Source organism: Bombus pascuorum, chromosome 11 (genome assembly GCF_905332965.1).
Source record: "Bombus pascuorum chromosome 11, iyBomPasc1.1, whole genome shotgun sequence".
NCBI classification, from domain to species: Eukaryota; Metazoa; Arthropoda; class Insecta; order Hymenoptera; family Apidae; genus Bombus; species Bombus pascuorum.
Window position 1 is genome coordinate 335,071 of NC_083498.1, and position 26,344 is coordinate 361,414.

General features: G+C 38.5%; 1 protein-coding gene across 7 annotated transcripts in view; it reads right to left on the reverse strand.

Annotated features, from left to right (window-relative positions):
- LOC132911688 (acid sphingomyelinase-like phosphodiesterase 3a) overlaps nucleotides 1–24,309 on the reverse strand; it is a 59,555-nt gene extending 35,246 nt beyond the window's left edge. The window contains exons 1-3 of one of the 7 annotated variants that reach the window (XM_060968494.1): nucleotides 24,179–24,308; nucleotides 23,638–23,770; nucleotides 20–93 (exon numbers count right to left, since the gene is read on the reverse strand). In XM_060968494.1, coding sequence (XP_060824477.1) covers nucleotides 20–77 — 58 coding nt within the window. In that variant the 5' untranslated portion in view covers nucleotides 78–93; nucleotides 23,638–23,770; nucleotides 24,179–24,308. Of the gene's footprint in view, nucleotides 1–19; nucleotides 94–23,637 lie in introns of all 7 variants that reach the window. The other 6 variants (XM_060968493.1, XM_060968492.1, XM_060968495.1 and 3 more) reach the window with 6 other exon arrangements.
- Between the last annotated feature and the right edge of the window lie 2,035 nt (nucleotides 24,310–26,344).

Below are 26,344 nucleotides of genomic sequence, written 5' to 3' on the forward strand. Positions count from 1 at the left end.
TATGTATGCATACATTTACCTATTTTTCCTTGCACCGCGCATAGCCACGAGAGCATCATCAGATAGTTACGAATCATCTTTCCAGGTTTTGATCTGTAATCAAGTAAATCAAGTCGCTTAAAAAGTTGGTCAAAGTCGATCGAGCGCCAAATCTACAATTAGCCCATAGCAGAGCCCTCGGGAACGATTCGCGACATCGGCAATCTCATTGTCATCGAAATTTACTACTTCAAAATTAACATAATTTTATGGGTAAGTTGGAATAAAACCCTGGCCGCCTTATGAAATTTCATGAATCCACCAACTCGGATCCGTTCGGTGCTAGGAACAACGGCTGCCCTCGATTTTAATCTGAAATTTAATTTCGAAGGTCGTTGACAACGATGTGTCTTGTAAAAGAGCCGTGACGAGGAAACGTGCATCATAAAACACTTTACAAACCTCTTTCGACTGCAGCGAGAGACCTCGGAAAAACGTCGACAAACCAATAACCGCTGCTCGTGGATCGTTTGACGACATAACAAAGAGCTGACGCAATACTTGAAGCGCATAAATACGCAACGTTTGGGACGACGGCGCGCGTCGATGGAAGCGAACGTTGCGAATTTAGACTCGTTAGCGGTAGATTTGCTTGGTAGAGAAAATACTTCTCCCTTTTCTAAAGTAACACAAGATTATTTCCCGAAACGCTACGCATGTTGATGAATTTTTGTGCAATTTTATATGAAATTTTCAGTTTTTCTAAGAATATTTCTATTGAGCTGATTTTAAGAAGTTGCGAGGTATCATCCGTATAGAAGTTTAGTTGTTCCGTTAGAGAATTACCAAACCATTTTCTACTTGTATAAATTCTAATCCTGAACCAACGATTCGAGCTAATTTTCATGCTACCAATACCTTCGTATACCTGTATGTAAAAACATCGATAAACAGTTCGTCAAACACGTAAATCACGAATCAATCGTAAATCTTGTTTAAAAAAAAAAAAGCATTCTTAAATCAAATGGTAAAATAACGTTCCAAAAAGAGTTTTCATAATTAATACCACGTTTAAATAGTATAAAGGCACTGTTGGATCGAACGATCTTCTGTCACTTTTAGTTTCAAGACCGTTGCATAAAATATAAGACAAAAATCGAACTCGATTAAACTCGGTATCCGCCTTTCCCACGGCAGTAAAGTAGTTCAATTAGATATATTCTTGATATAAAGCATTATCACGGAGTTACGTTAATTATTCAAAGAATACTTGATGCGAAAGGTAAGTCTTTCGAGTTCATAACTCGATGCTCGTCAATATTTAACGTCTTGATGAATACTTTAACCGGCGGAAAAGTTAAACGCTCGCTCCTACCTTCTTTTACTCGCTGCTAGAAACCACGAGTATGGTTTCTGGCGGTGCAAACACAACAAAATCGACGAGCTTTCGTGACGGCGCGCGGTGCCACTTTTCTATTTCAAATTTTCACTCTCGATGGATACCAACGTTAAAGTCGAGATAATCGACTACGATCATCTACGTTTACCTAACCTGGCTCGCTACAATTTCTAGCTAGTAAACTCGATTAATACTTTTTCAACGATAACTCCACATCCCGGAACTTTTTCTCAAATCATTAAAAAACAAGTTATTACTTTATCGACGAACTTCCAGGTCTTAACGAATGTAGACACAAGTATAGACAAAATCTGTATTTTTAAGGAATACGTTTGATAAATATAAGTTATGATCTCGCTTTGGCTCTTTTATAACTATGAACTCGTATACCTGCAGGGCTTTTTATATTCAGATGAGACGCTCGTCACGAGGTAAGGGTCGATATGTAGATGTAGGTCATCTTATTCGATAATACGAAGAAATTGCAGAAAAATGATCTCGGTGACATGTGGTTAATAAATGAATACGAATATGGATACAAAGATAAATCGTTATTTTTGCAAACTAAACATAGATGTGTAGATACTTGTTTCTTTGACATTTTCTCATAGTAATTATTATGCTGTTTACTCGGTTTCCTTGTTCTATTTTTCCCTCTATGATGCCGTTTATATATCATAAAAGATATACGATATTTCTTTCAAGAAATTAAGTCATTTTTGTTTTTATGAAAAATATCACACATAGAAAAAGTTGGGATAGATACGTTATTACGCCGACTATAAAATCATTGTTTCTTCTTTCATGTTTTCTCTATACCTACTGTTTAGCAGAAAATGCTGGTTAGTGATATATTTTGCATAAATAATAAACGTTGCGTCACCTGAACTAAAAATTATAATCAATGATGGAAAAAGTATTTCGCTCACCTGCAGCCTAAGTAGGTTGATTAACTTTACTCATGAAATTAACTCATTAGCTCCTGTCACGAGGTGTTCCATAAATTTCTAGATGCACTTGTTTGCACGTTCTGATAAGCGTTCGCGACGTTATATAATTTTGAACATTAAAACACTTTTTTTAATCTATAATTTTCCTCTTCGTACTATAAACTACCCTATTAATAATACATTGTAGATTATTCATAATGATTAAACAGATGACATTTACGTTTTGTACGCTTTAAGTAATATCGAAAGTATCGAAATTTTGCGAAAAATGTTAGATTCGTAATTCGTTCAGAAACGTATTTGGTAAATTGCAATTAGCTATTAATATCGATATCGCGTTATTAATTCGTAGCCGACTTACACGTTACGTTTAAAGAAATATTAATAATCTCAATGGGAAGAAGCTACGTAGAGTAAAACGAGTAAAAAGTCGCAGTTATAGGAACTTTGCACCTATTATACCCGTTAATAATGGAGCACCATTAATAATAATTATTGCTAGGAATTTGTATTGCGCGTCTAAAGAACGAGGCAATATCACTGAAGCTTCTATTACAAATATGCTTTCACGTCACATACTGCTTTAATTAAGATAGATTATATAAAATAGTAGTTCGATACTGGTGTTTCGACCCTTTAGAATTGAGTCACGAACCGTTCGAAAATCAGTAGCGAATAACGTGGAACGATCTCGTCGCGTACCGCGTCGTAATGCAGCTTCATTTGCGAAGTCATTCAGAAACGGTGATCCCTTAATTGTTTCGAACGTCGTATTTACACGTGTTCTCTTTGCGAAACTCGAAAGTAAACTCGACAATCACGCGTATTCCTCGAATCGAATTGCTTAGCAGGTTTAATTGCCTCAAACAGTCTGCAAACTTCCACAACGCGTAAAGTACTTACGTACGGATTTAATCCCGGTCCCAACGCCGTACAATAGGGGTCGCGTATCGACGTATTTCGAATCACAATTTCTTCGACGTTCGACCGTACTTTTTACATATTGTGTCGGTGCTATCGACGCAGCGAATCTTGGAAAGTAGAAACGACGAAACGGATTTAATTACGCCCTGGGGAGCGTCATTATCCTATGGTTTCGTGACTATCTGTACTCTTGTAGCCAAACATTAAGCAATGATTTGATATCAGGCACGCATCACGAGCAATTAATACTCGGTTCGTTCATGCTTATTCTTTGCAACCTTTTTAACGAAATTGCTGAAAATTTTCCGGTGAAGGTGATACGAATCATGATCACGTTCGGACGTATTTCAATTACGTGACACACGAGTTGTAACAGCTGTTAAACTTTTCTCTGTGCTTCTCTGGGTCTTAATTTTAATTTTTCACTTTATTTATTTTTCATCGAATTTGTTATTTTCAGTTGCACGGACTGTCAGAGCGCATACATTGGTACACGCACGGCTGAATAGCCGTTAAATGTGAAATATTGTACGTTGAGTAATTTATTTAAGCGTTGAACGCCACGTCCTCCATTTATTGGGTGACGTTTTTTCATCTAAATAGGCAGGTCGTTACGAATAATTCGCTAAAGTTTCCGTATTAATTCAATAGTAAGAGGAGTATTTAACAGTAATAACACGTAAAAGTGTAGGTATACCAACGGTTGCGAACGATATAATATGCAGAGTGTCTCACGCAAGTAGGACAAGCTATAGCTCTGAAATGATAGACGATAGAAAAAATTTTCACGGTAGGTGGTACATGGTACGTAACGCGTAAGTGGTTTATAAACCGTCTATTAAAATGTAGCGACTAAATACCAAATTTGATACAATTAAGTATTAAAAAGTTAACGTAAAAGGAGTATTGAAAGACCAGGATTATACGTGGCGGCGGAATGCTTTCATTAAAAAGAAATTATCGGTCGAAAATGAGGGCATTAGTGTGAGCGCATTAACGATAAATACACACCTTTGCTGAAATTTTATGACATCCCGAGCACGAGGCCGAAATTCGAACAATCGTGTACCTGGATGACGCATGATCTGCAATAGACGGTTGCACGAACCTGCCCACCTTAACGAGGTAATCGAGCAGAAATGAAAAATTGCGACCCGGTCAAGTGGATGTGCAGGCGGTAGCCAGCGTTTTTTGTTTAATCTCGTCCGTGGTATGATTTGATGGCCGTCGACCTCGACGAAATGGATTTTAATACGATCGCGAATAAAAGGAAACACGTATGATGAAAGAATTTCAATTCAGAGATGGATTTTCATTGACACTTGATTACCGAAAATCAGATATGCCAGTTGATACAGCTAAAAATTATTCTGTTTTTTTAATTTCTTTTACGTTCTTTTTTCTTCGTTCTCGTACATTTAATTTCACTAAATCGGAGTTAAAATATCTTCATTTAAATTAAACGCAGATACTTAATATTTCAAATATTTTTTTAAATTACTAATTAATAATATTTAATTATTATTTTTAATTAATCGTTTTTAAGCGTAAGTACCTTAATACGATCTCCTAAAATATAAAATGGTGCATCTACTGGTGTATAACAAGTATATAGCTCAAATTAAAAAATAGAGGTAAAGTTAAAATCTTTAAAGCGTTTCCACTTCTATGGCAAGCACATGCACCACTCGAAACCATTTTAATTCTACCTAATGAAATTTTCGTTTATCTTCTACCGTTTAAACGCTACGGTTTGACCCACTTACCCGAGACACCTGTATATATCATAAATATCAAGGAACGTATAACAAAGGTATAAGGGTTAAGGGTATAACAATGATATATATTTGAGTATGTTTTACGAGTGTAAAGAGAAATTAAATATTTCGAACAGCGTTGAATATTTAGCAAACTTGTCATATGCTTTTTGTTGAATGACTGGAAGGATGGTTATAAGTAAATTTAAAGATCGGTCATCTGGATGATACGAACGTTGTAACTTGCAAGATTTACGTAACTCGCGCAAAAACCGTTCTCGCGTGTTTTTATAAATTTTCCCTGGCAAAAGGAAAATGCCAAGTTGGAACGATAAAGACTAATCGACGACAGCACAAGTAGGGATTAAGTCTTAATATACAGTATCGGGCAAGATTAAACAGAAAATTAAAGCTGCGCAAGTTGCAAAGTTTAATACGAAGCGTGTTTTTTCATTTTGTCTTTAGAGCGTAAAGGCTTGTATCGTCTAAATCTCGATTATGAAGTAAAGCAATGAAAGCGTGCGGCAGTTACTTACATCTCCATGCACTGGCATAAAGGGTTGAAAGCATCATAAACAGCTTGTGTTGTAACAATATTTTTCTATCGCTTTTACAATTTTGCAAAATGTTGCTCGGTATAGTAAAATTTCTACGGTAACTTGAGGTTTTTCGACCTAAATCGTATCGACGATGCAATATGACTTATGGTATGACTACATATACAGTGTAGTAAAGAGTAAATCTCCATGTAACTTTTAGACGGTGCATAATTCAAAAAATTCAAGCTATTCGCGTTAATAAGAACCCCGGAAGTATGAAAATTTATTTTCCTTAAAAATTCTAAGTTACATCTTTCAATTAAACTTCTTCTGTTAATTAAAAATTTCATTTAGGATTTTTAACTTAATTAAGAGTTTCCTTTGGAATTTATAAGTTGAGTATTCATGTTCCTTTTAGAACTGGTATAAAGTTTTCTCCTTTATAAAACTGTAATTTTTTTGTGTCACAAACAAGTAGGCTGTACCGTTTAATCTTACACGACGATTGAAAAATCGGCAGATTGTAACAGAAGGGCAGAAGAGAGTGGCTGGAGCGGATATGATAGATCGAGATACAGTTTTTAGCAACCACGTAATTGATATAACTTGTCAAAGCAATTTCCGTGAATTGTGCGAAACAATTTCTAACGTCAGTAAAAACTGATGTAATTCGTGTGGCGTCGAATCGATTGCGTTATAATTATATAGACGGTGCATGCTGGTAAACGTATGTCTGACGTTGAACTACAAATCGAGGAGTCATTAGCGAATCATCTTATGGAAAATAATCGTCCTTCTTATCGCTCAGTTAACCGGAACGAAATGTCTACCGAACGACCTCGTATTACGGGTGAAGGGGTAATTATTGATGCTTTTCTCGCCGATGTCGCGATGATATATAACATGTATATATATACTATAGAGAAAATAGAGTTGGTGCAAGCCTGGAGCTGACAAAGCATCGTTCTTGTTATTTACAATTGAGGGAAATGAATCAGGTACAGTCAGCCGCGAAAGTCTACATATACATATCTACCGAATTTTCTGTATCTGACTCAGCACGTTAAGGTTTCTAATAATGAGAAAGACGTTATAAAGCGTTGGGAATTTGAGCAAAACGCGAGGAACAAATTTGGATGTAGAGACAAATTTGAACAAAGCCCAATAAATTACCCTTAATCTCTTGTTAACCTCTTACAAGTTGACCTTCTTTCTTAGTTCTTGTAATCCTCTTACCAAATTAGCAAGTCAATCGCCTTGCTTCCTCGGTCAATCTTTCACCATCAAACTGTTGTAAATCATTCCGTAACAGGTACTAATTCTCCTTATAAGTCGAATTTTGAATTCGACGGTTCTTTTAGCGAAACCAACAAATACGAAATATTACAATTTCGCTTTGGACGTCAATCTGAATGGCTGAATGTCGTAATTGCCGATGGGTTAATAACGTATTTCCGGAAATACACGATCTCTTCTTGATCAAGAACGCGCATCGAGAACGATTATTTATCGGAATGTCGGCCATCGTCGCTGCAGAGAACGAAATTCTCTCTCTATCTATCTATCTATCTTTATCTCCGTCTCTCCCTTTCTCTACCTTTCCCATTCTCTCGTCTGTCTCTGTCTGGTAATCCTTTGGTCGTGGGCACCGTGAATCGGCAGAGGATCACCGGTATTCGTGTAAACGGAAAAGCAGAGAAATTCCCGCTGGCCCGCAGCCGTGGCCCGAAATCGAGCTTTTAAACCGATACTTTTATCCAGCGATAGTGGCGTAGAACGAATCTCGAATCTCGCTGGTAATCGCGGTGATGCGGTTTCAATGCGGGGCGAATCGGGCGAAGAGAGAGGAACAACGCCGACCGTCATTTGCGCCCGTTTCACGAAATTTCGGCCGACCCTATGCTCCGGCAGCTGGAGTCGTCGGTAAATTTGTTCGATGTTGTTTGCGTTCCGTTCGCCAAGAGAGAGGGATTGTTGAAAGTGCGGTAGGTTAAAAGCGTTGTTTGATATTTAGGACTTTGTTGGCCTCGGACGAAACCGCACGGTAAATATGCCACGCGAAAGGGAAGGCATAGAACACACGGGGCGGATATTTGAAAGAATTGCAAAGTAATACGAACGTAAAATACAAAAAATTTCATGTCAACTGTTAATCGACGTAAATAGCGAAAAACACGTGCAGGCGCTACGTATACGTGTGTATATATAGCGGATATAGAAAGTATCGGCAAGTATCCTTATTTTTGCAACGAAGGGCTTCTTTTTATCAGATTCTAAATTTCATTTTCATAAATGGTGCGAAATTTATGGAGCCATACGAAAGTGTTACTAAATAATACTCAAACTTTCAATTTCGGTATAAAATCCAAATTGTCCTGTAAATATCAATCGTACGATTCACCACAAATTATTGTTAGAATTTAATCTTAAAGTTGAGACTAATAATCTGTGGAAGACACGATGTTTATGTTAAAATAATATTCAGTGATATTTATTAAACAGAACTACAGAACCTGATGTATATAAGCGAGTGATATAATTGGCCAGTTACTCTCAGACTAGACGTAGGTAGTGACCCATGATCCCTTAAATATTTTGAACCCCACTCTCTATACAGTAACGAGTATGACCTGTGTAAGTGTGTCCTGTTCGAATGCCTGTGTGAGAGTGTTTGTGCCTATGCATGAAATATCGTTGTATTCCAACGATTATATAATCGTAACTTTATACGTATTTCAATAGAAATCTGTTCGATAATTGCACGCTCGACGAACGGCCACACTAAACACAATCGCATTTTCCACTCGCATGTCCACTCGATCAAGCCACCTTGTCACCACTTGAAAAACGTGCCACTTCCGTTACTCGTGCAAACCGATTTGAAAAAGCAATTCAAGCACCCGATCTCGGGCCCGTGTCCACGTTCAACGGTAGATCGCGTGTTTTATCTGTCGCACAGTTGCTCAACTAGGATGACAAAAGAGCAGGGTGGATAGAAACGGCGGCGGAGATAAACGCGTCAAAAATTTCTTGCTCGTTTATGCGGAGATCGCGTGTCGTCGTATTGCGCGGCTTAAACGCAGCCTGTCACGTGAGAGTCTCTCGAAACCACTCGGTAGCACGCTTTAAATCTGGCAAAAATCAGGGGTGAGTAGGTTTTCTCGCCTCTGCAGCCGCCCTCTAAACAACGACTATCGTCGGCTCACGTGACAATTTCTTAACTCGCCGCCGCGTACGCCAAGTTTTACTACCGGTCCCAGCCTGCCTGTCTCCCTTTTGCGCTTTACGACCGCCACTTTGCGCGCCCGCCCTCCCACGCCATCCTAAAACTCTCTATCCTTCTCTCTTTCTCCGTTCGCCAACCCCTCGATCCAGCGTCTTTTATGCGCCATTGGCTTACGTGCCTCCCAAGTTTATCGGTAATTGACCTTTGCACCCTGCTCGAGAAACCGCATCGGCACGCGGTTCATTTGCAACCGCTCACCGTGATACGCTGAAAACGTGGAAATTTTACCGATACTGGCAAGAAGATGAGCGCGGATAAATCGTGATTTATACAGGACGATCGATCGGTCGAAAGAACGATCGTAGTACGTTTTAGTCAAAGTTGAATCGACGCTAAAGTATGGTTTACGGTCCTTGTCGATCGCGTGAATACACATAGATGGGAAATCATTCGTCGGAAGAAAACGTAATATCGAACGTAAGAAGCACGTTAAGTGTCTGAAACTTGTCGAACTTAAACAGCGAAACGCGTCAAATATGTTTTACGTTATCGTTATCCGATATCCCTATTCGATTACTCGTAGGGATGCCCTTTTATACCGTCACTGTAATTATTATTGACATTTCCACGTTTGGAGTAAATCTTTTACATTTCCAAGCTCTAAAAAAAAAAAACTCTAATTTATCGTTATCATAATGTGTCATATTCCGCTTATAAAACAATTTATCTGCGTGAAATCCACTTGACACGAATCAAAAATATCAGATTAATTCCTCTCGAGTTGCAAGCGAACCCACCTCGAGGTAATCTCTGAAATCTTTCTTTATCAAAATTTTATCAATTTCCATCGCGACTGTTCGCGATTCTATTTAACTCTGAAGAAGCATTGCCGCGGGCAATGAGATCTTTCCATTCGTACGAGCTTTCGTTTTCTCCCTTAAAGCCCGGTTGCTTTATCCTTTGGTTCGTTTTTCAGGCGCAACCATCTGTATTTTCTGGCGAGGAATTCTTACGCTAGCCGCGTGGTTCTTATCGACGTTATGACTTTCATGCTCGTTAAGTTGGCCCGTCGCCAATCAGAGACACACGTATAGAACGCGCCGGTGGGCTTTGTGCGGGTAAACGGAAGTCGTCAGAAACTTCCAGTTGGCACTGAGCAGCCGAATATCGTGCATGCAATTACTCGCCGCGCAAACGACAACAGGCAACTTCGCGCGTACAAGTTGTTGTCGTCGTGGTAGTTTCACGGTACGTTGCCTTCGAAAACATTCGGCGACGGAATCGAAAATCATGGCGAGAGCGTAAAGTATGAAGGGAGACGTTATAAAACTGATGTTAAAAATTACTGGCTTATATACCAATGTAATGTTGGTTGTAACAAAGACACAAGTAGAATAAAACTTTTATTATACAACTACGTTTTATGATTTTGCATCTTTCTTTTTCTGTCACACCACCCGCTGTTAGTGGTGCATTAATATCAAGAATAAAAAATCGATTACATCAGGTTTGTGAATTGTTACATGCATAATGCGACAAGGTCATAAAGCCGTTTAATATTTAATTCGTAGCGAACATAATCTTGAAGAAAATAGCCGCGAATCAACGTCTTACCGAAAATAATATTGCAATAAAAAGTATGAAATATTTAACTAGAATATATCTTTATTTCTACAGAAGAATATATTTACTTGTAAAATAACTTTACTTTATGGATGTAATCGTTAATCAGATTAATAATTATATTCTTTTTCTTTTCTCTTTTTTTTTTTTTTTGCTGTTCCTTTCTACGTTCAATTAAGCAAAATATACGACTCGTATCAATTGCGTGACTTAACTTAATACAGAATGGATAGCAGTTCGTGACAGGAATAAAAGAAAGGTGATTTCACAATGGCAAATCGGAAGTGCGGAACAAAGCTATTTCATGCAAGATTTTATTCTTGAGACAAATCTCCTTCTATAATTGTGACTCGTTTATTTCTGTTGATAAACACTGGCGAAATTGAAACTAAAAATAGTGTAATTTCTCTTTGTACACTCTGCTCGTTGTAAATGCACGGTGGAGATCGAAAATATCAAATTGTAGCGTTATTATTAAAAGGAGTAAGTTCATCGTTTCCTTGTAATCGTTCATTGTAATTCAAAGTCTTAATTCCTCTACCAATACTGTTTCTTTCCTTTTGAATTATGTTGTACGTGTCGATTCTACTAGTTAAATGTTTGTTTTATAATAAATTTGAGAAACGCAGAGGCTCTGCATGAATTAGAGAGAGAAGTTACGAAAATTCGAAACGTTTATATGAAGTTAATGAAAAGTAAAGCGCTGTGCTAACAACGTACACTGCAACAAGTTAATCTATAGTATGTGGTGTAACTGTTAACATATCTACGAGAGACTATCAAACTATAGCGTAGTAAATTAAAATTTAACGTTCAGGAACATGAACTTAGATTCAAACTTGCAAACTGTTGCATATTCAAACTTGTTACATAATTTTGTATATACATACCGAAACAAAGTAGCTGCGATTTGTTTTAAACGAAGAAATAGCAATTATTTAACTAGGAGAAAAACATTGATTAAAAAACGAAATAAAGGAGAAAAATCGGTGTTACCATCGTCTGCTATTGCAACTTTTGACAACTTCGTTTTATGGAGATAGTGTTATCGATTACTCAAAGACATCGTGAAATTATTCGTACGAATACGTTCTGGCGACAAAGTTGCGAGACGAAGCGAGACTACCTAAATAAACGACGCGGTTCTCGTCAGAGATGTTCAACTTGAAAATGATACTAACAGGACGCGCGAATAAGTCACGGCAAGTCGTGCAATTATCTCATAGGGTCGTGATATATCTGAGAAAAATGGAAGAAGAAAAAGAAAAGGAGAAGGATAATAGAAGGGATGTGCTCGATTCAAAGGAATCATGATTAGAACACGGATTTGGTGCACCGTTTTACAGCGAAATACCAGCAAACGAGTTGGAAGGAGGAGCTGCAAGCAGGCCGAAGAATTTCCTGCGCCGCATTCTAACACGCCAGAATCTCTATCTATACTGCTTCCTTTTAATGCTACTCGACCGCTAACGCGCGGCTAAAAGTGTGCAATCGAGGCCATAGTTCAAACGGAAACGAATCTCGTTCGATTCGTAACACCTGTATTCTTTTTCGCCCCCTTACATTCCACGTTTCTTTCTTTTCCCTTCTCTTCCTTCTCTTTGTTCTTCGCTCTTTCCTTTAGATTTACCCGGTTTCTTTTTTGAAAATTTCTGCAGCGGGTAATCGTATTCAGCGATTTTCTCGATGTATTCAACGGATGAAATCTTCGAGCAGGACATTGTCGCGAATTGGAGAGCGATCCGGTTGAATTGAATTCCGGAATCGTAGAAGTTCCACAACACGATTTCTTCCGACGCGATGCCCGCAACGCAGGATGCAAGAATATAGTTAATTTTCAGAATTCCCCGTTTGTCAGATATCGAACACGATCGAACTGCATTGAAAGTATTAACAGTTACCCAGATTTTCTATGGAAATGGGTTAAGTACCAGACATATAGGAAAAAATGTTTGTTGTTTATTACATGAGTCCTATGATAATTTGTTAGTAAAGGAATTTGTCAAGTACCGATGAGAGATGAAATTATAAATTATAAAAGTAGGAATTTGCTAACAGGACTTGGGCGAGTTTATAATAAGCCATTGAGCTTTTATAGCCCATCAAAGTCATTAGCAAAATTATCACAGCTTAATCTACAGCTACTTTGTTCGTACTTCAAGTTATATTCTTCGATCGTGCAAAAATAGATAGACGAATTTGTGCTGCAAATATTGTTATTTTTATATATCGTAGTCCTTTAAGTTTTGAAATCTCGACATCTATAAATATTCCTAACAAATATAAATGACGATACAGTGCCAATGTTCGAACTGTAACCACAATCATATTGTAATCATATTCCAAGAAGAGATAAAACGTTGCAACGCAACGTATATCAAAATCGATATGCATGATGTATCAAAATTTTATGAAAATCGATAATGCCTAAGTATTGGTAATTCCATCCAGCAACACAACAGCTCCTATCATAAATCAGCTCCTTGACCACTCGACGACTTATCAATATGTCATCCTCGTTTTAAAAACCTGTCAACCGATCACAGTTTCCCTTTCCAGTATCTTCAAAAGCAGATTTATACTTTTCCAGTATCCTATCAATCGCTACTTCGTGTACTTGTAATTTGTTCACTCGTTTTTTTTTATCGTGTATCGTGAAAATGTTCATAAACCAAGAGTTTATACATTTTCTACTGTATCGCAGAAATGTTACGTAACTATAATTATATCGATAATGCCAAGCTCTTCCATGATTTCGAGTCAAAGATTTTTTGCTCTTTATAATGGTCCTGCAAATACGAGTAAAAAAGCATAAATTTGTGGTATGTAAATATCGATCGGTTAACGACACTGCAATAACCAAGAGACGAAAAAGAAGCGCAGGAGCGTAAGCGACGGAATCGTCATGGCAGATCGTTATCACGTATAGACCATGAATTAGAAAAAAAACGCATTAGCATTGCTGGTATCGTGTCAGAGCATTAAAGAGGCTAACTGCCGTCTCGTGGAATATCAGGGAAATATCGCCCGCTTGGAAAATTTATTTCTCAGTCATTTTACATCATTTTACTAGCTTTATTACCGCTCAAGCAATACTGTAACAAGAATTTCATGATACGAACGAAGTATCCATATGATATTTTTCAAAATCAAAACATTTCGGTTGAAGACGTATTACTTTTACGATTAAGAGGGAAACTTAATTAGTCTTTTAAAGTCTGTCGTCCGCTGAATAGCAATTGACGTGTCACACTCTTAGCACTGACCAATGCATGAACGCACATAGTACCTTTGAAGAATCTTTGAAAGACCTTTCAAGGGTCTCACAGAGTGTAGTCGACGGTTTTAAGAGACGCGCCTGAAAATTCATGACCTTTCAGGATTAAACAGTGCACTTCGCCGTTTATTAAAATTTCTACGAAGATACACGTGCAAAAACAGACAGGCAAAGCACAAGTATAAAAGACCAAAGTAACTAAGGTAGAGAAATTGCAAAATAATTTTCCAAAATTAAATTCAAATATATATAAAATCATATATTATTAATTTTATCTCGAACGTTTATTATTATCAGCTAGACGCCATAGCAAAAACTAGGAATGATACGATAAGGGATAAGAATGATAAAATAAAATTTTTGAATAAAAGAAAAGGTTAATAGTCGCTAGGGATTCGGAGAAGTATGAAACAGGATTTCTCTCCGTCGCAATATATTTAAATCAACGAATGAACGTTTGAAACGAATGAAATAGGAAGAAACTAGTTTGAGAAGTCGAAGGTGAAAGAATCTAAAAGAGAATAATACTGAAATTTTTATTTAAAGTAAAAGAATGAAACGATTCTTCCTGGAAACTTTTTAATATACATAAGTTCATAAGACCGTCCTACAGGACATGTGTATCAATACCCTTTTTTCATTGTCATGCAATATAAAAGTATATTGTAACAAGTAAGTCCTGCAGTAAAGTAGGAATGAATTCTGTGAATCTAAATTCGACCATTTAGACTAACTTTTAGAATATTCATTCCACATAGAATATTTTATGCAGAGAATAGATTGCTGGTATCTGGCGAGTGTTTTAAATAATATACCTGTTTACGATACACGAAAATACGTTATAAACAGTTCGTTTCAATTCGATGAATAATTTTGTATGTCTTTAAAAATAGCTTTGGTTTTGACGTTATTAAAGTGGTATGGTAACTCCTTGATTTCATTGCATGCATTATTGATTCAACGATTTGTTGTAGATAAATCTGTCCGCTGCAAAAAATTAGCTTATGTATTTTTAATGGTAACGTGTATCTAATCAAAATCGCACTTGCCTTCTATTGCATTATGTAGAACAACAATCCCATATATTATTCGCATATCTATGTACGTCGACGTGAGAAAGAAAGTTCTTTATTAACGTAGAAAAATACATGTTTAAAATAATTTAGAAAGTGCTTGCAACCCTGAATATGCTTTATTTTGATAACAAGTACAGTTGAATTTGACAATCATAAATTATATAAATAATTTCTCATTTGATATTATAATACTGATTTACTGTAATTGTTTGCAACAGAACATCCTTCTTCAGCCAATTTGATCATCGAATTCGAAAACATTTATCAAAGTACATTCTTCGCTAGAAACTTATGAATTTATACAACCGACAATCGAATGTTACGGATAAGACCAAGAAACCAACTGGCACACGAAATCTCTTCTCCTTGTCCAAAAGCGAAGACACAAGAGCGAAAACGTGTTTCAGCAAATACCAGTGCAAGGCAACCAACAATCGCTGGCAAGTCAAATAAGCGATCGAGTTCAGCAAATATTGCACGCCGTAATATTTGAACAGCGTGACGCATAGGTGCGTCCCATCCAAGATAACGCGATCAGCGTTAACGGAAGCTCGTCAAAGTGCACGAGCATACACGTTAGACGAAGCGGCATTTAATCCGAACCGATTCATAATTAATAAGCTGCTTAGAATTTCTTCGTAAGCAGTAATTTCATGTAGCCAACCTTTGTTGGTTTATGGCAGGCAGAGATATCATGGCCTCTGATGGTGCGCTTCATTGCAGCGGTTATCGGTTGCACGCCAAGTTTATACGCGCGGATTGCAAGCGCGTCATCGGTGACAATCTATCATAATGTCATCGCATTGCAAGACAAAGCCGCTCACATCTCTGCCGACACTTTAAAATACAACAGCCGAAAGTCAGAAACGTATATACGCTGACACCTTTCTATTAAATGAATATAGAACACAAAAGAGTATGTTTTATGAAACTGAAAAAAAATCGAGTGACATAGAATGTCGAATGCAGTTGGACGTAGGATCACAAAGGGTTAATGGTTGTAAAGATTTATCTCTGGTTGGTGTGAATTGGTATAACTCATGTTGTTCCCTGTAACGTGAAAGGTGCCTCTCTTGGTGCATAAAAATCCACTGTATTTTTAAAAAATAATAAAAAAATTGTATTTTTTCAAAAAATAAAAAAATACACGGTAAATGATTTGAAAGCTATTTCATAAAAAAAAAAATCCGTTGAGACGGCTGAAGATAGATTGCCATTAAATCTGTTGGAAGTAAATTGCTATTAACGTTCTAAAGCACGAATCTCTTCTATTAAACTGACACATATACATACTTATGCATGTATATTCCATATACACGTACATAGCTGATATTAAGGTCCAATGATACTAACAGCATAACCAAGGTATGTAAAAGGTAATTCAGGTTTAGGTAATACATATACATGTTAATGCGATATTCATAACAAGTGTATCACCTAGTAAATCGTCCTAGCGTAGATTCGCGAGAATCAAAGTTCGATGTCACTCTTTCTATCTCGTAGCATTTAGTTACCTTCCAGCGATATTATTACACGAACGATTATGCATATATTTCTTATATCTTGCATTATTTTGATAAAAATCTTTACCGAAAGGTACGGCTTCGAAAGAACAGAGAAATAAGTTTTCTCTGTTCAGTAATGGTGCGATTAAACAAATGATGCACAGCTTTCTACTAATAATCGTTGATTCAAGATATCTATGATTAATACGAGATGTATTTTACCAGGCGGAAAGTTTTGATCGTTCAACAAGCGTTAATTCCTGATTCGTGCACGTACTAACTTGGCCGTTTCGCACTTGCGTTTCTTTTTACCAGTGAATTTATTCCTCGAACGTGGCCTGCTTTAGCGACAGATGTATACTGGAGACTTACGTGACCGTGTACGGCTTCTACGTTGATTGTGCGCGCCAGCTCGATAATTAATGGTTACTTTTAAGACGTTCTAAAACGCGTCAAAAAGCCGCCGAGATATTCCCTATGATTTACGATGTGCAAAATGTAGCCGCTGCTAAGAGTTCGTTCCGTGACGTGCGTGTCTTCGACTCTCATTTGCATGCGTCTATGTATTCACACGTATGTATGTATATGCCAAGATCACCTGGCTACGCGAAGCTCGGTGTATTTCGTGAAACGCTGCGAAAGCTCACATTTGTAGAATAGAAGAGGAAGCATCAAGAGAATGGCTAAGACCGAAGACGTTGAAATTGAGAGATCGTTGATTCTTCTATCGGAAGAATAGTGGTAAAAGCGGAAATAGTGGTTCTGAAGAAAAACGTGGTTGAAAAGCCTGTTCTAGCAGTTTCGAATGCGAGAAATGTAAAGTTCATAGATCTAAATGCGAAATAAATACGATTTATAAATTATTTCGTATAATTACAGAAACGAAAATTAGGTATTATACCGTGGACCATTTCGAAGACGATGTAATTAATGTTATTTTACAAAATCAAAACAAAGATACTAGTTAAATAGTTAGTTTTTGAGCAACTGTCTTAATAGACCTTCGTATAGTGTGTAAAATTACATTAGAACTACCTGCCACGAAAACGTATGACCATATTTTACAACTATCCACGGACACGTAGAAATGCAGAGAACATAATTTACACAATTTCATCTTGACATTTCCCTCTATTTGTAACTGTTTCAAAGGTCTCGCTCGTGGGAAAATGTATCGCTTCGACAAATAACGAACTATGGCTTTGTTTCGTGATGTCATCGGAAAGAAATTCTCGATTCGACAGTTTATAATCGAAGAGTGCTTTCGACGCTGTGGAAGTGTATTAGTCGAAAGACGAATAATTCACGTACGAATCGTAACGATGATTATTCTTCTTCCCCTTGTCCTTACTTTAGAGACATTTCAACCCCCTCTATTCAAAAGTATTCGCCCTCTTGTAATCCGGATCGCCAGATGTCTTTTCACCTTTTAGGTTAGCAGCAATAATTATTGTACCTTTATGTCTCATTAAATCTATGTCTTTTCTCTTAAATCACTCGCCTGCTTGCTCGCTCGTAATTACGCTTCCCTCTAATCATTCTTTCGGATTCCCCTTACACCACTGCGCCTCTCTTTTCTTCTCTTCTCTTCTCTTCTCTTCTCTTCTCTCATTTTCTCTTCTCTTCTCTTCTCTTCTCGCGTTATTCAGTCTGCTCTCCGCAAACAATTGTTTTTTCATTTATTGCATGATACGACGATCCACTATTTTGAATCCCTATCTTGAATTTGAACAATAAATTGGACGATCTACTCAACATTTACATTTTCTCATTCGTTGGATATGCAAACGTATATCTTTATCACTCTGACTAGCTCGTTTTTAATTAACAACATCTCTTGCGGATTTATCGCTAATGCGACACGAACCTTTCAAATCACACACCAAGTTATATAGTTCTGAGCAACGAAAGTAACCCTCACTTTTTTTCCTAATGGAATGATGTTTCTTCCTCTATTGAAATTTATTGCGCACGCTGAGAGAATTCCACCGAGTACCTTTTAAAGGGAAATAAACCTGACCCTTATTGCTTTGGGCATTAGGATCCTGAACAAGATTTGAAATATATGTTACACGCGCTCTTTGATATTGAGCAAGTTTCCTGCGGCAACGCTAATTCACTTTGACTAATTTATCGCAGTTTATCGAATTAAGGATATCCAATTTATTTAGATTTTGATAAATTTCATACGTTTCTAATTACCCTTCTCTAATCGAATATACTAGTCGAAATACTATTAGAGATTCCGTCAATTATAAAATAAAAGGTCATTTTACGCGTTTCTCGTTTAAAAATTTCTCGTAACGCGTTGAGTACTCGTTTTTTACGAAATATCATTTCGTTGTTCCCTTTTTCCAACTTTTAAAAACTTGGTCAGCACAAATTTATGTCAAACAATTCATATTATATTCATATTATGCGCGTTCCTTTTTTTATTCTTTGTTATCAAATCAAGATAGTTACTTTTTATCATTCGGCAATTTATCATAATTTACTTTTATATTTTCTCATTTTTGTTAAAAATCGCCCGATTCACCACACGTGACAACATTTTGCCTCTATCGGGCATTTATACATATACCTAGCGTTATCGCACAATTGTTTAAATAATTTTTTCAAACTCGTTTGGCTATAAGAGTTTCTTACATCGCACCGTCAATTTTCGAAGCTTTACATTTCCAAGCGATGCGTTTCAGAACGAAATCTTCCGGCAGAGAAACCAATTCGCCGGCTCGTGCCGAGATTCTGGCGAAGATACATAACGTGTGTATGTGTGTGTATTCGGTATATACGTGTATATTCTGGCGGACAAGAACGTCTAATGATAAATTTCGCCGGAAATAAGATCTTCGTCGGAAAGGGCATTAGCTAAACAGTGACAATTCTCACTAGGCAGGTGGAACCAGGGAATGAGCCGAGTATTTCGGTACAAACGGTTTAATTATCTTGCTGTCTTAGGTCCCGATTTAACGCGATGAAATTATATAGTAAAGGGAATTTAACTGAACGTAATTCGCCGACGGAACGAGAATTGCACGTGACACACTCGCACGTGCACACACGTAGCCGCAATTGTGCCGGAAATCTAGGAAAACAGACTCGTTATCGATCCTCCTGATCAAAATTTGCCAGGGAGCGGTGAGTTTCCTCGTAAATATTTACGATCACTTTCCTCGGCAAACAACAAACAAATTCGCGAAGATGATCGGAACGCACTGCTCTTACGCTTGAAAACGACCACTTTCCCAGATGGCCGAATTTAATGGATCGCTTATCACGCGCGCTATTTTACCTTCCACTTTCTTTCTTTTTCTATTCGAGTTTGAAACAAGGTTTTCAGGCACACGTATTAGACTATGTAAATACCATCAGGAACTTACATGCCAGCGCACGTACGCAATTCAAACATGTCAGCGGTAAGTGCGAAGACCCGTTCGTCACGAACTACAAGAGAGCATCGAGAATCGGTGGAAAATTCGCCCGTGTAAATCACTTTCGCTCGTGTTACGTGCAAATTAGACTCGCCCGAGGCCGCGAAGATAAGAGCGCTAGCAAAGTAATCAGGAAAATAGTTGCCGCAAAGTTGCTTCCAAGTTATCGCGCCATTATATGGATTTTTTAAGCACTTCTGCCGCGATTACAGGTCTGTGAGGTACGACCGATCGTTCATTCGCCTACTTTCCCCTTGGAAGATAGGAAAAACACAGAAAGAAAATGGAACGATTAATGGCAAGCTTATCTTTCACGGTGGACCAGATGACATACATATCAAAATTTAACGTTTTATTGAATCAGAACGACAAAAAAGAAAGAGAAGAGACTGTAGCATCAAGATACAACTGTAATCTTTTAAGATGAATCTTTTCATATTTAGAATTCCGTAGGGGTGTGTTTCTTCGATTGCTCGATGATACAAGTTTAAGAGCTCCTTCATTCGCCAACGCTTATTGACGAATTTTTAACGTTATAGATACAACGGGTTATTATCTACGAGCTATCGGAAAATTAATCAAGTGTCAAAGAACTTAGAATCTCAAACAGCAGCAAGGCGAAGATAGTTGGGATATTCATCATGGTGAAAGTGACGAATTGCTGAGATTTCGAAACAGCTAACACACAATGCTTTTAGCGACATAAGTTCCTCTTATAGGACTTGATATTTTAGAAGGACAAAACGCTGCTTTTATGCGACATTTATTATTCTTCAAACGGAGAATCGAAACAACCTCTACTAACAGTAACTAACAACATTCCGAAACTATCTTTGATTAAATTAATACGACGATTAATACGAAGATTGAAATACTTCAACATGTATTTAGCTAGGAAGCTTTACGATAGTTACTTAACGTTATTCGAATATTGAACGTAGACGTCAAATTAATCGACTTGATAGATCTTTATGCACAGAAGTTGTAGGCTATAGTATTCATAGGAGCGAACGAACGACAGGCCAGTAAGTAATTAGTCTCGAAGCATTCTCGAAAAATTTTTTCATTTTTAACATTTAAAACACTTATACTTGTCCATCCTGTGCATCATCAATTTATCGTAAAACACAATTAAAACGATGCAAAAACGATATGTACTTAAAAGGCGTTTAAAATGCAAAATACAAAATGCATTGACCGTTTCATCAAGACGTGCACAATTAATGCATACACCGTGAAAAATCGTTTTGTCCCGTCCATTTTTAATATATACAATTCATACTGGCGCAAGTACACGAGCATGAAATCGTATAAGTTTTATTTCGCGCAAATCTGACGAACTTCCTCTCTTCTAAATTTCATACGAAAGCAGACAGTGGCAGGGCTCGAACGAATGAACGAAAGACTACACCAAAATGCTGACGCACGCACATATACGTACATATGCTACCGTGTATGCATATACACAAATACATATCGTATATTCCAATAGGGTTTCGTGACTGTCTCTCTTCTTACACCATTCTTTGTCAATCCGTCAATAAAAAATTTAGATTTCACGTGATTCTGGTTGACCAACGGTGAAAGACGAAATCGTCGCATTGCCACCCATATCGCACGACTTGAAGCGCAGTTACACTGGGTGCGTATCCGAATTGGCGTCCTGATGAATTCAATACGTTGATGTAATCAAATATGTATGCAAAAAAATATATATATATATGCAGTGACTCAAAAAGGTATTCAAACGCGATTAGGAACTTTTCACGAGTAAATTATACAAACGATTTTGAAATCTCGTCGATTATCGTAGTCGAAGTATATTGGTAAAAGTGGAAAATATATAGAAATTTGTTGAAAGTATACGTCTCGCAAAGATCATCAAAATACTTGGACAGTCGATTATATAATATTTAACGAGACCATTTGTTACGCTAACTGTATGTTTCGGACTACCATTCATGCTGTATATTTTTTCTACTAAAGGTACATTCGCTTTAAGCGTCTTCTAACTTGTAACTTTTACGTATATTTTCAAATTCGTTAAAAATTTCAGTACTATAATCACGGCGTTTGTATCTCATCACCATGAAAATGAGATCACTTTCGCGAGCCACCGTAGATTTCTATAAGCGTATGCATCGCGGTTTCCAGAGCTTTCATTCGCCGGAACACCAGTTCGCTCGAATACGCATCCACTGGAACCACGACTTAACGTCACATGCCAAAGGCAACCATCCTGTATCAAATATACATATAACATCGACGATGTTAAAGCGACGAGAAACGTATTACAAGGGAATTAAACTCATCGACCGACGCGTTTTCGCCAGCCAGCAAATCAGGTTTATGACGCGTAATATCATTACGTCGAATCGTGAGATTCCGTACGCAACGTCTGCCGGGTAACTCGCGTATTCGTTTTCGGTCGTTCTCCCCTTTCCTTGGCTCTCTCTTTTCGCTTGCATACGGAAGGAGAAGGGATACGAAAGAGAAAAGGTGAGACGAGCAAAACCGTAATATCCGAAGGAAAATTTGTTCGCCGAAATGAAATTATCCAGCGACGATCTTGCATTATACTCGCGGTCGTACGTGCTCGGCATAACGCGTCGAGCTGCTACGTCCCTTTAATACGTGGAATACGTATCGAACGGTCGTATCGTAACTTCCGTTCTCGAATCGACGAAATACCTTGGCCAAATTGCCTGGGATTCGATTTTACCATTTGTTTTTTTTTTTTTTTTTTTTTTTTTATAGCGTACAAATTGATTCATCCTTGTAACACGACGCGCGGTGGTGTGCTTCGGTCCGATGATACGTAAGAATAATTGGTTACTCGATACAGCGTCGATCAAGTCAAGAGACAAATAGAGAACGTTCAAAGTTGAAGACACGCGCGACCATTAAGTTTATTTCGATCGAATGCAAATCGCAGAGAACGAAATAGAAGGGCGCATAATTAAACGGTGCCGTGCTCCTCCGCCGTCGTGGACTTTCTCCAACACAACGTCCACCAATGAAATATGGAAGAAATGGAATTAACGAGAAAAAGTTCGACGCGATGCGATGTCGGTTTAATTAAGATGATGACGCAAACATTGTGCACGCGGGGCTATATTTTAACGCATCCCGTAATTCTGATTCTCGTTGGAAACGTTCTCGTTTCTCTTTTTCTCTGCCTATCTCTTGGAACAACTATCGACTCGCGGCATCCTCTTCGATTAATTGCTGCCTTCTATCCGAACAGCAGATACGGGCGTGATTTTGAAACGTATTTGAGATAGATAATGTGAAACTCGTTCCGCGAGATGAATAATTCGACTATCGTATGAAACTCATTTGCGGTTTACTTATTCCTTGATGGAACGCACAGAAGTTAAATTCTCTTCGAGCTCAGCCATGCGTTAAACATTTTCTGACCGCACGAAGAGATCCTGAGATTCTAATCGTTGGTCGTTCACCAAGAACCAGAGATTCGCAAGTTCCAACTTTGCCATTACCACGAGCGTTAGTGAAGTATTCATTTAAGCAACGCGATTTGGCGGTTTTTCCTTTTTGACTTTAGCTTTTATCTCTTTTAAGAAACTCAAAGGAAATAAAAAAAAAAAAAAAGGATAATAGAAAGAAGAAAATGAGCGAATCACGTTAAAAAATATTATACACACTGATATTTTTCTCTCTCGAGACGGAGGCTTAGAGTTAATTGGCTGCAGGAGAAGCGAAATTTGAAATTGCAATATCCTGCGCCGCGATACAGAAGCTGCCGGCTCATTTCCATCCGTTGTCCACAAAATCCCGCATAGAGGTTCACCGTGTATACGGCTCATCGGTCGACGAAAATACGGAACCTAAACTCGTGTATTATATCCCGAGAGCCGCAACGAAGGCAACGACGATTTCAGAACGGTGGTGCACAAAATCGGACATAGAACAGATGCAATCAGCACTTACATGTTCGTCGGGCTGCTACGTAAAAGCGTCGCAAAAAAAAAGTCTCAATCGTGGTGGGTCATATCGGGACACACACCCATACGCGCACGTTTTTCGATCCCTCGATGCTTCTTTTACTCGGGAAAGATATGATCTGTTAGGGAAGGATATAAAGCTCGATTCAATGGAATCCTTTGAATCGTTCCGACTGATATGTTCCTCTACCGTTTGATCACGAACAGCTACCGATCCACACTTCCTGGATCATTCTTTCACGTACGAATACGATAAAATTCCGTCTCCGTCTTCTTGGTTTGAAAACGCGCCACCTCGAGGCAGCCGGTTGCTTCGCGGTCACGCGACCAATTCGTCCGTTGATACTTATTCACAGAGCGTAATATGTATTTAATAACGAAGATATCACGATGCTAGATCACAACGAAAATCGACTTAGTTAGGCGATCACCTTCGAAACCTACCAATCGACACAGCTGTTTTTAACGTGGGAGCGCGCGTTTACGGGAACGAAAAGAATGACAAGTTCCGCGAGCACGAAACGTACCGGAGGTTCGGCGAACCGTGTGCGGCCCGCACCCTCGCACGAGACGTACTCGGTTTGTCCTCGAGCAGGTAGGATGCTAACACCGACGCCGGCGCTGCCACCGCTGCCACCACCGCTGCCACCACTGCCCGCCGGGGGTCGAGGATGGCTCCGGCTTCGCGACTGCGCCCTTTCGCCTCTCTTCAACCCATTACGGTTCTCACCCGTTCGCGCGCACAGTCATAAACACACGTACACGGAAAGACCTTATCATACAGAGGCGCACGGTGTACGATGTAAGACCAACACGTTGGCACTCGCGCGCTCGTACTTGCCCTATAATAACGTTTCCTCCTTTGTATAGGTGCGTTAGTTCTTCCTCGCAACCCGCCTCGTCCATCCTGGCCTTCGTTTCATCCCCCATGGCCTCGTGCCGCGTCGCATCCCCCTTAGCCGCAACACGTAGCCGAGCCAGCTACTCGGCCTGCCTCCGTCTACACCCCGCGATACATCATCGTATCGCTTTATGTCTCGCGTAACGTTTTATTAACCAGAAATCAAGCACGCCAACCTTCTTTCGCGCTTGATCCTGCCAAACCTCCTGCTCTCCCAATTTTCCAGTTAGCGGTATATCTTCTTCGATGATCTCGGACCAAACAGACAAATTGTTTAGAATCGATGTAAATCTGGCGATGCGTTCGATCCCCCCAGCTACTGCTGATGCCAACAGTTGACGTCGTAATCTTTAACTACCTCCTGCAAACGGGGTATGCAGACAGAATAACGATCGCAGACGTTATGGTTAATTCCTTTCGTACGATCGTCGACCATAGCCGATAGCCGCCAAAAGCGTCTGTCATCCTTAGATGAGTGTTCGTGTCCAATCCTATTTGTTTGCTCCAGCTAGTTCGTTGCAAGTAGTCGGTCGACTCTTGTGTAATTTCTCTCGGTTTAATTAATTGCTAAATTTGACGCACAAGGGAGGATCTCCAACCCACAGGTCCAAAAGATTATGAAACTTTGACGAAAGATAGAGTATATATATGTAGATAAGCATTACGTAACTTTTTTTGCTTCCCAAATTCGCTCTAAGAGGATGCTTCTGGATATCTGGCTATTTTCCGATCTTGCGTCATAATCGCAAGCTGTAGAAATATAGCTGTTTAAATATAAAAAGGGTTACTTTTAATTAGAACTACAATTTGGTGATGTTAGCAAAATTTACCAATGTTACGGCAAGTTATAACACACGATCGGAAAATAGCCGAATTTTATATAATAACCGGATTTTCAAGGATCAATTTCAGTCCCTTAGAGCGAAACTGGGCAACAAAAAAATTTCCTCGTACATGGCTACATATATGCTCAGTATATCCAAAAAAGTTTCATAATTTTCTGAATTTGTGGATTGGCGATCGTCTTCCTTTGTCAGTTTGAATAAGTATTGCGGTTGACGTCAAGTGACGCTACGCGATCGAACTATCGTCGTACCGAAAAGGTTAAAAAATCAAAGTACATCACATACTCCGAGCAACGTTAGTTGTCAAACTTCGTTTCGTCGAACTGGGTGCAAACAACGAGTTTTCGAAAAATCAGTTTAACCGGCGCGAATAATTGACTTTTCAGGGACATAACATGACACGAACAATCGCGTGTCCCCGTCGCTAAAGCTGGAAGCAGGAAATGGGTGGCCGACCACGTGCTTGTCGATTCACAAGATCGCGGAAGAAACGTGATTAATTTGCGAGATAGTTATTCTATTGCTTATTAATAGCGAAACGAGATCGTCCTGGTTATTGTTGTTTGAAAATGAGAATTGAACGGAGCCAGATACAAGGAGCAGGTATTTCTCGATTGCCTTCGTCGATTGTGCTATCGCTTCCTCGTCGCGTAATTGATATCGCGAACGTGGAAGCCAAAATCTGTAGAAGTAAATCGTGAAATTGAGTTTAAATTGTTTCGAATGAATCGAGATATGGAAGTATTATAGAGTATGTTGAGGAAGTATCGGGATGTTGAGAGGGCGCTTGCAGAATGATTAACGCATTTAAAAAAATAATCGAGTTTGCGTGTTTGAATATTTTTCTTATTCGATCAAATTTTTCAGATTTGTATTACGTGCTATCCTTTTGTCCGGGAGTATAGAATGGCATTGCATTTTCATAAAGAAGCTTTCATTATACATAT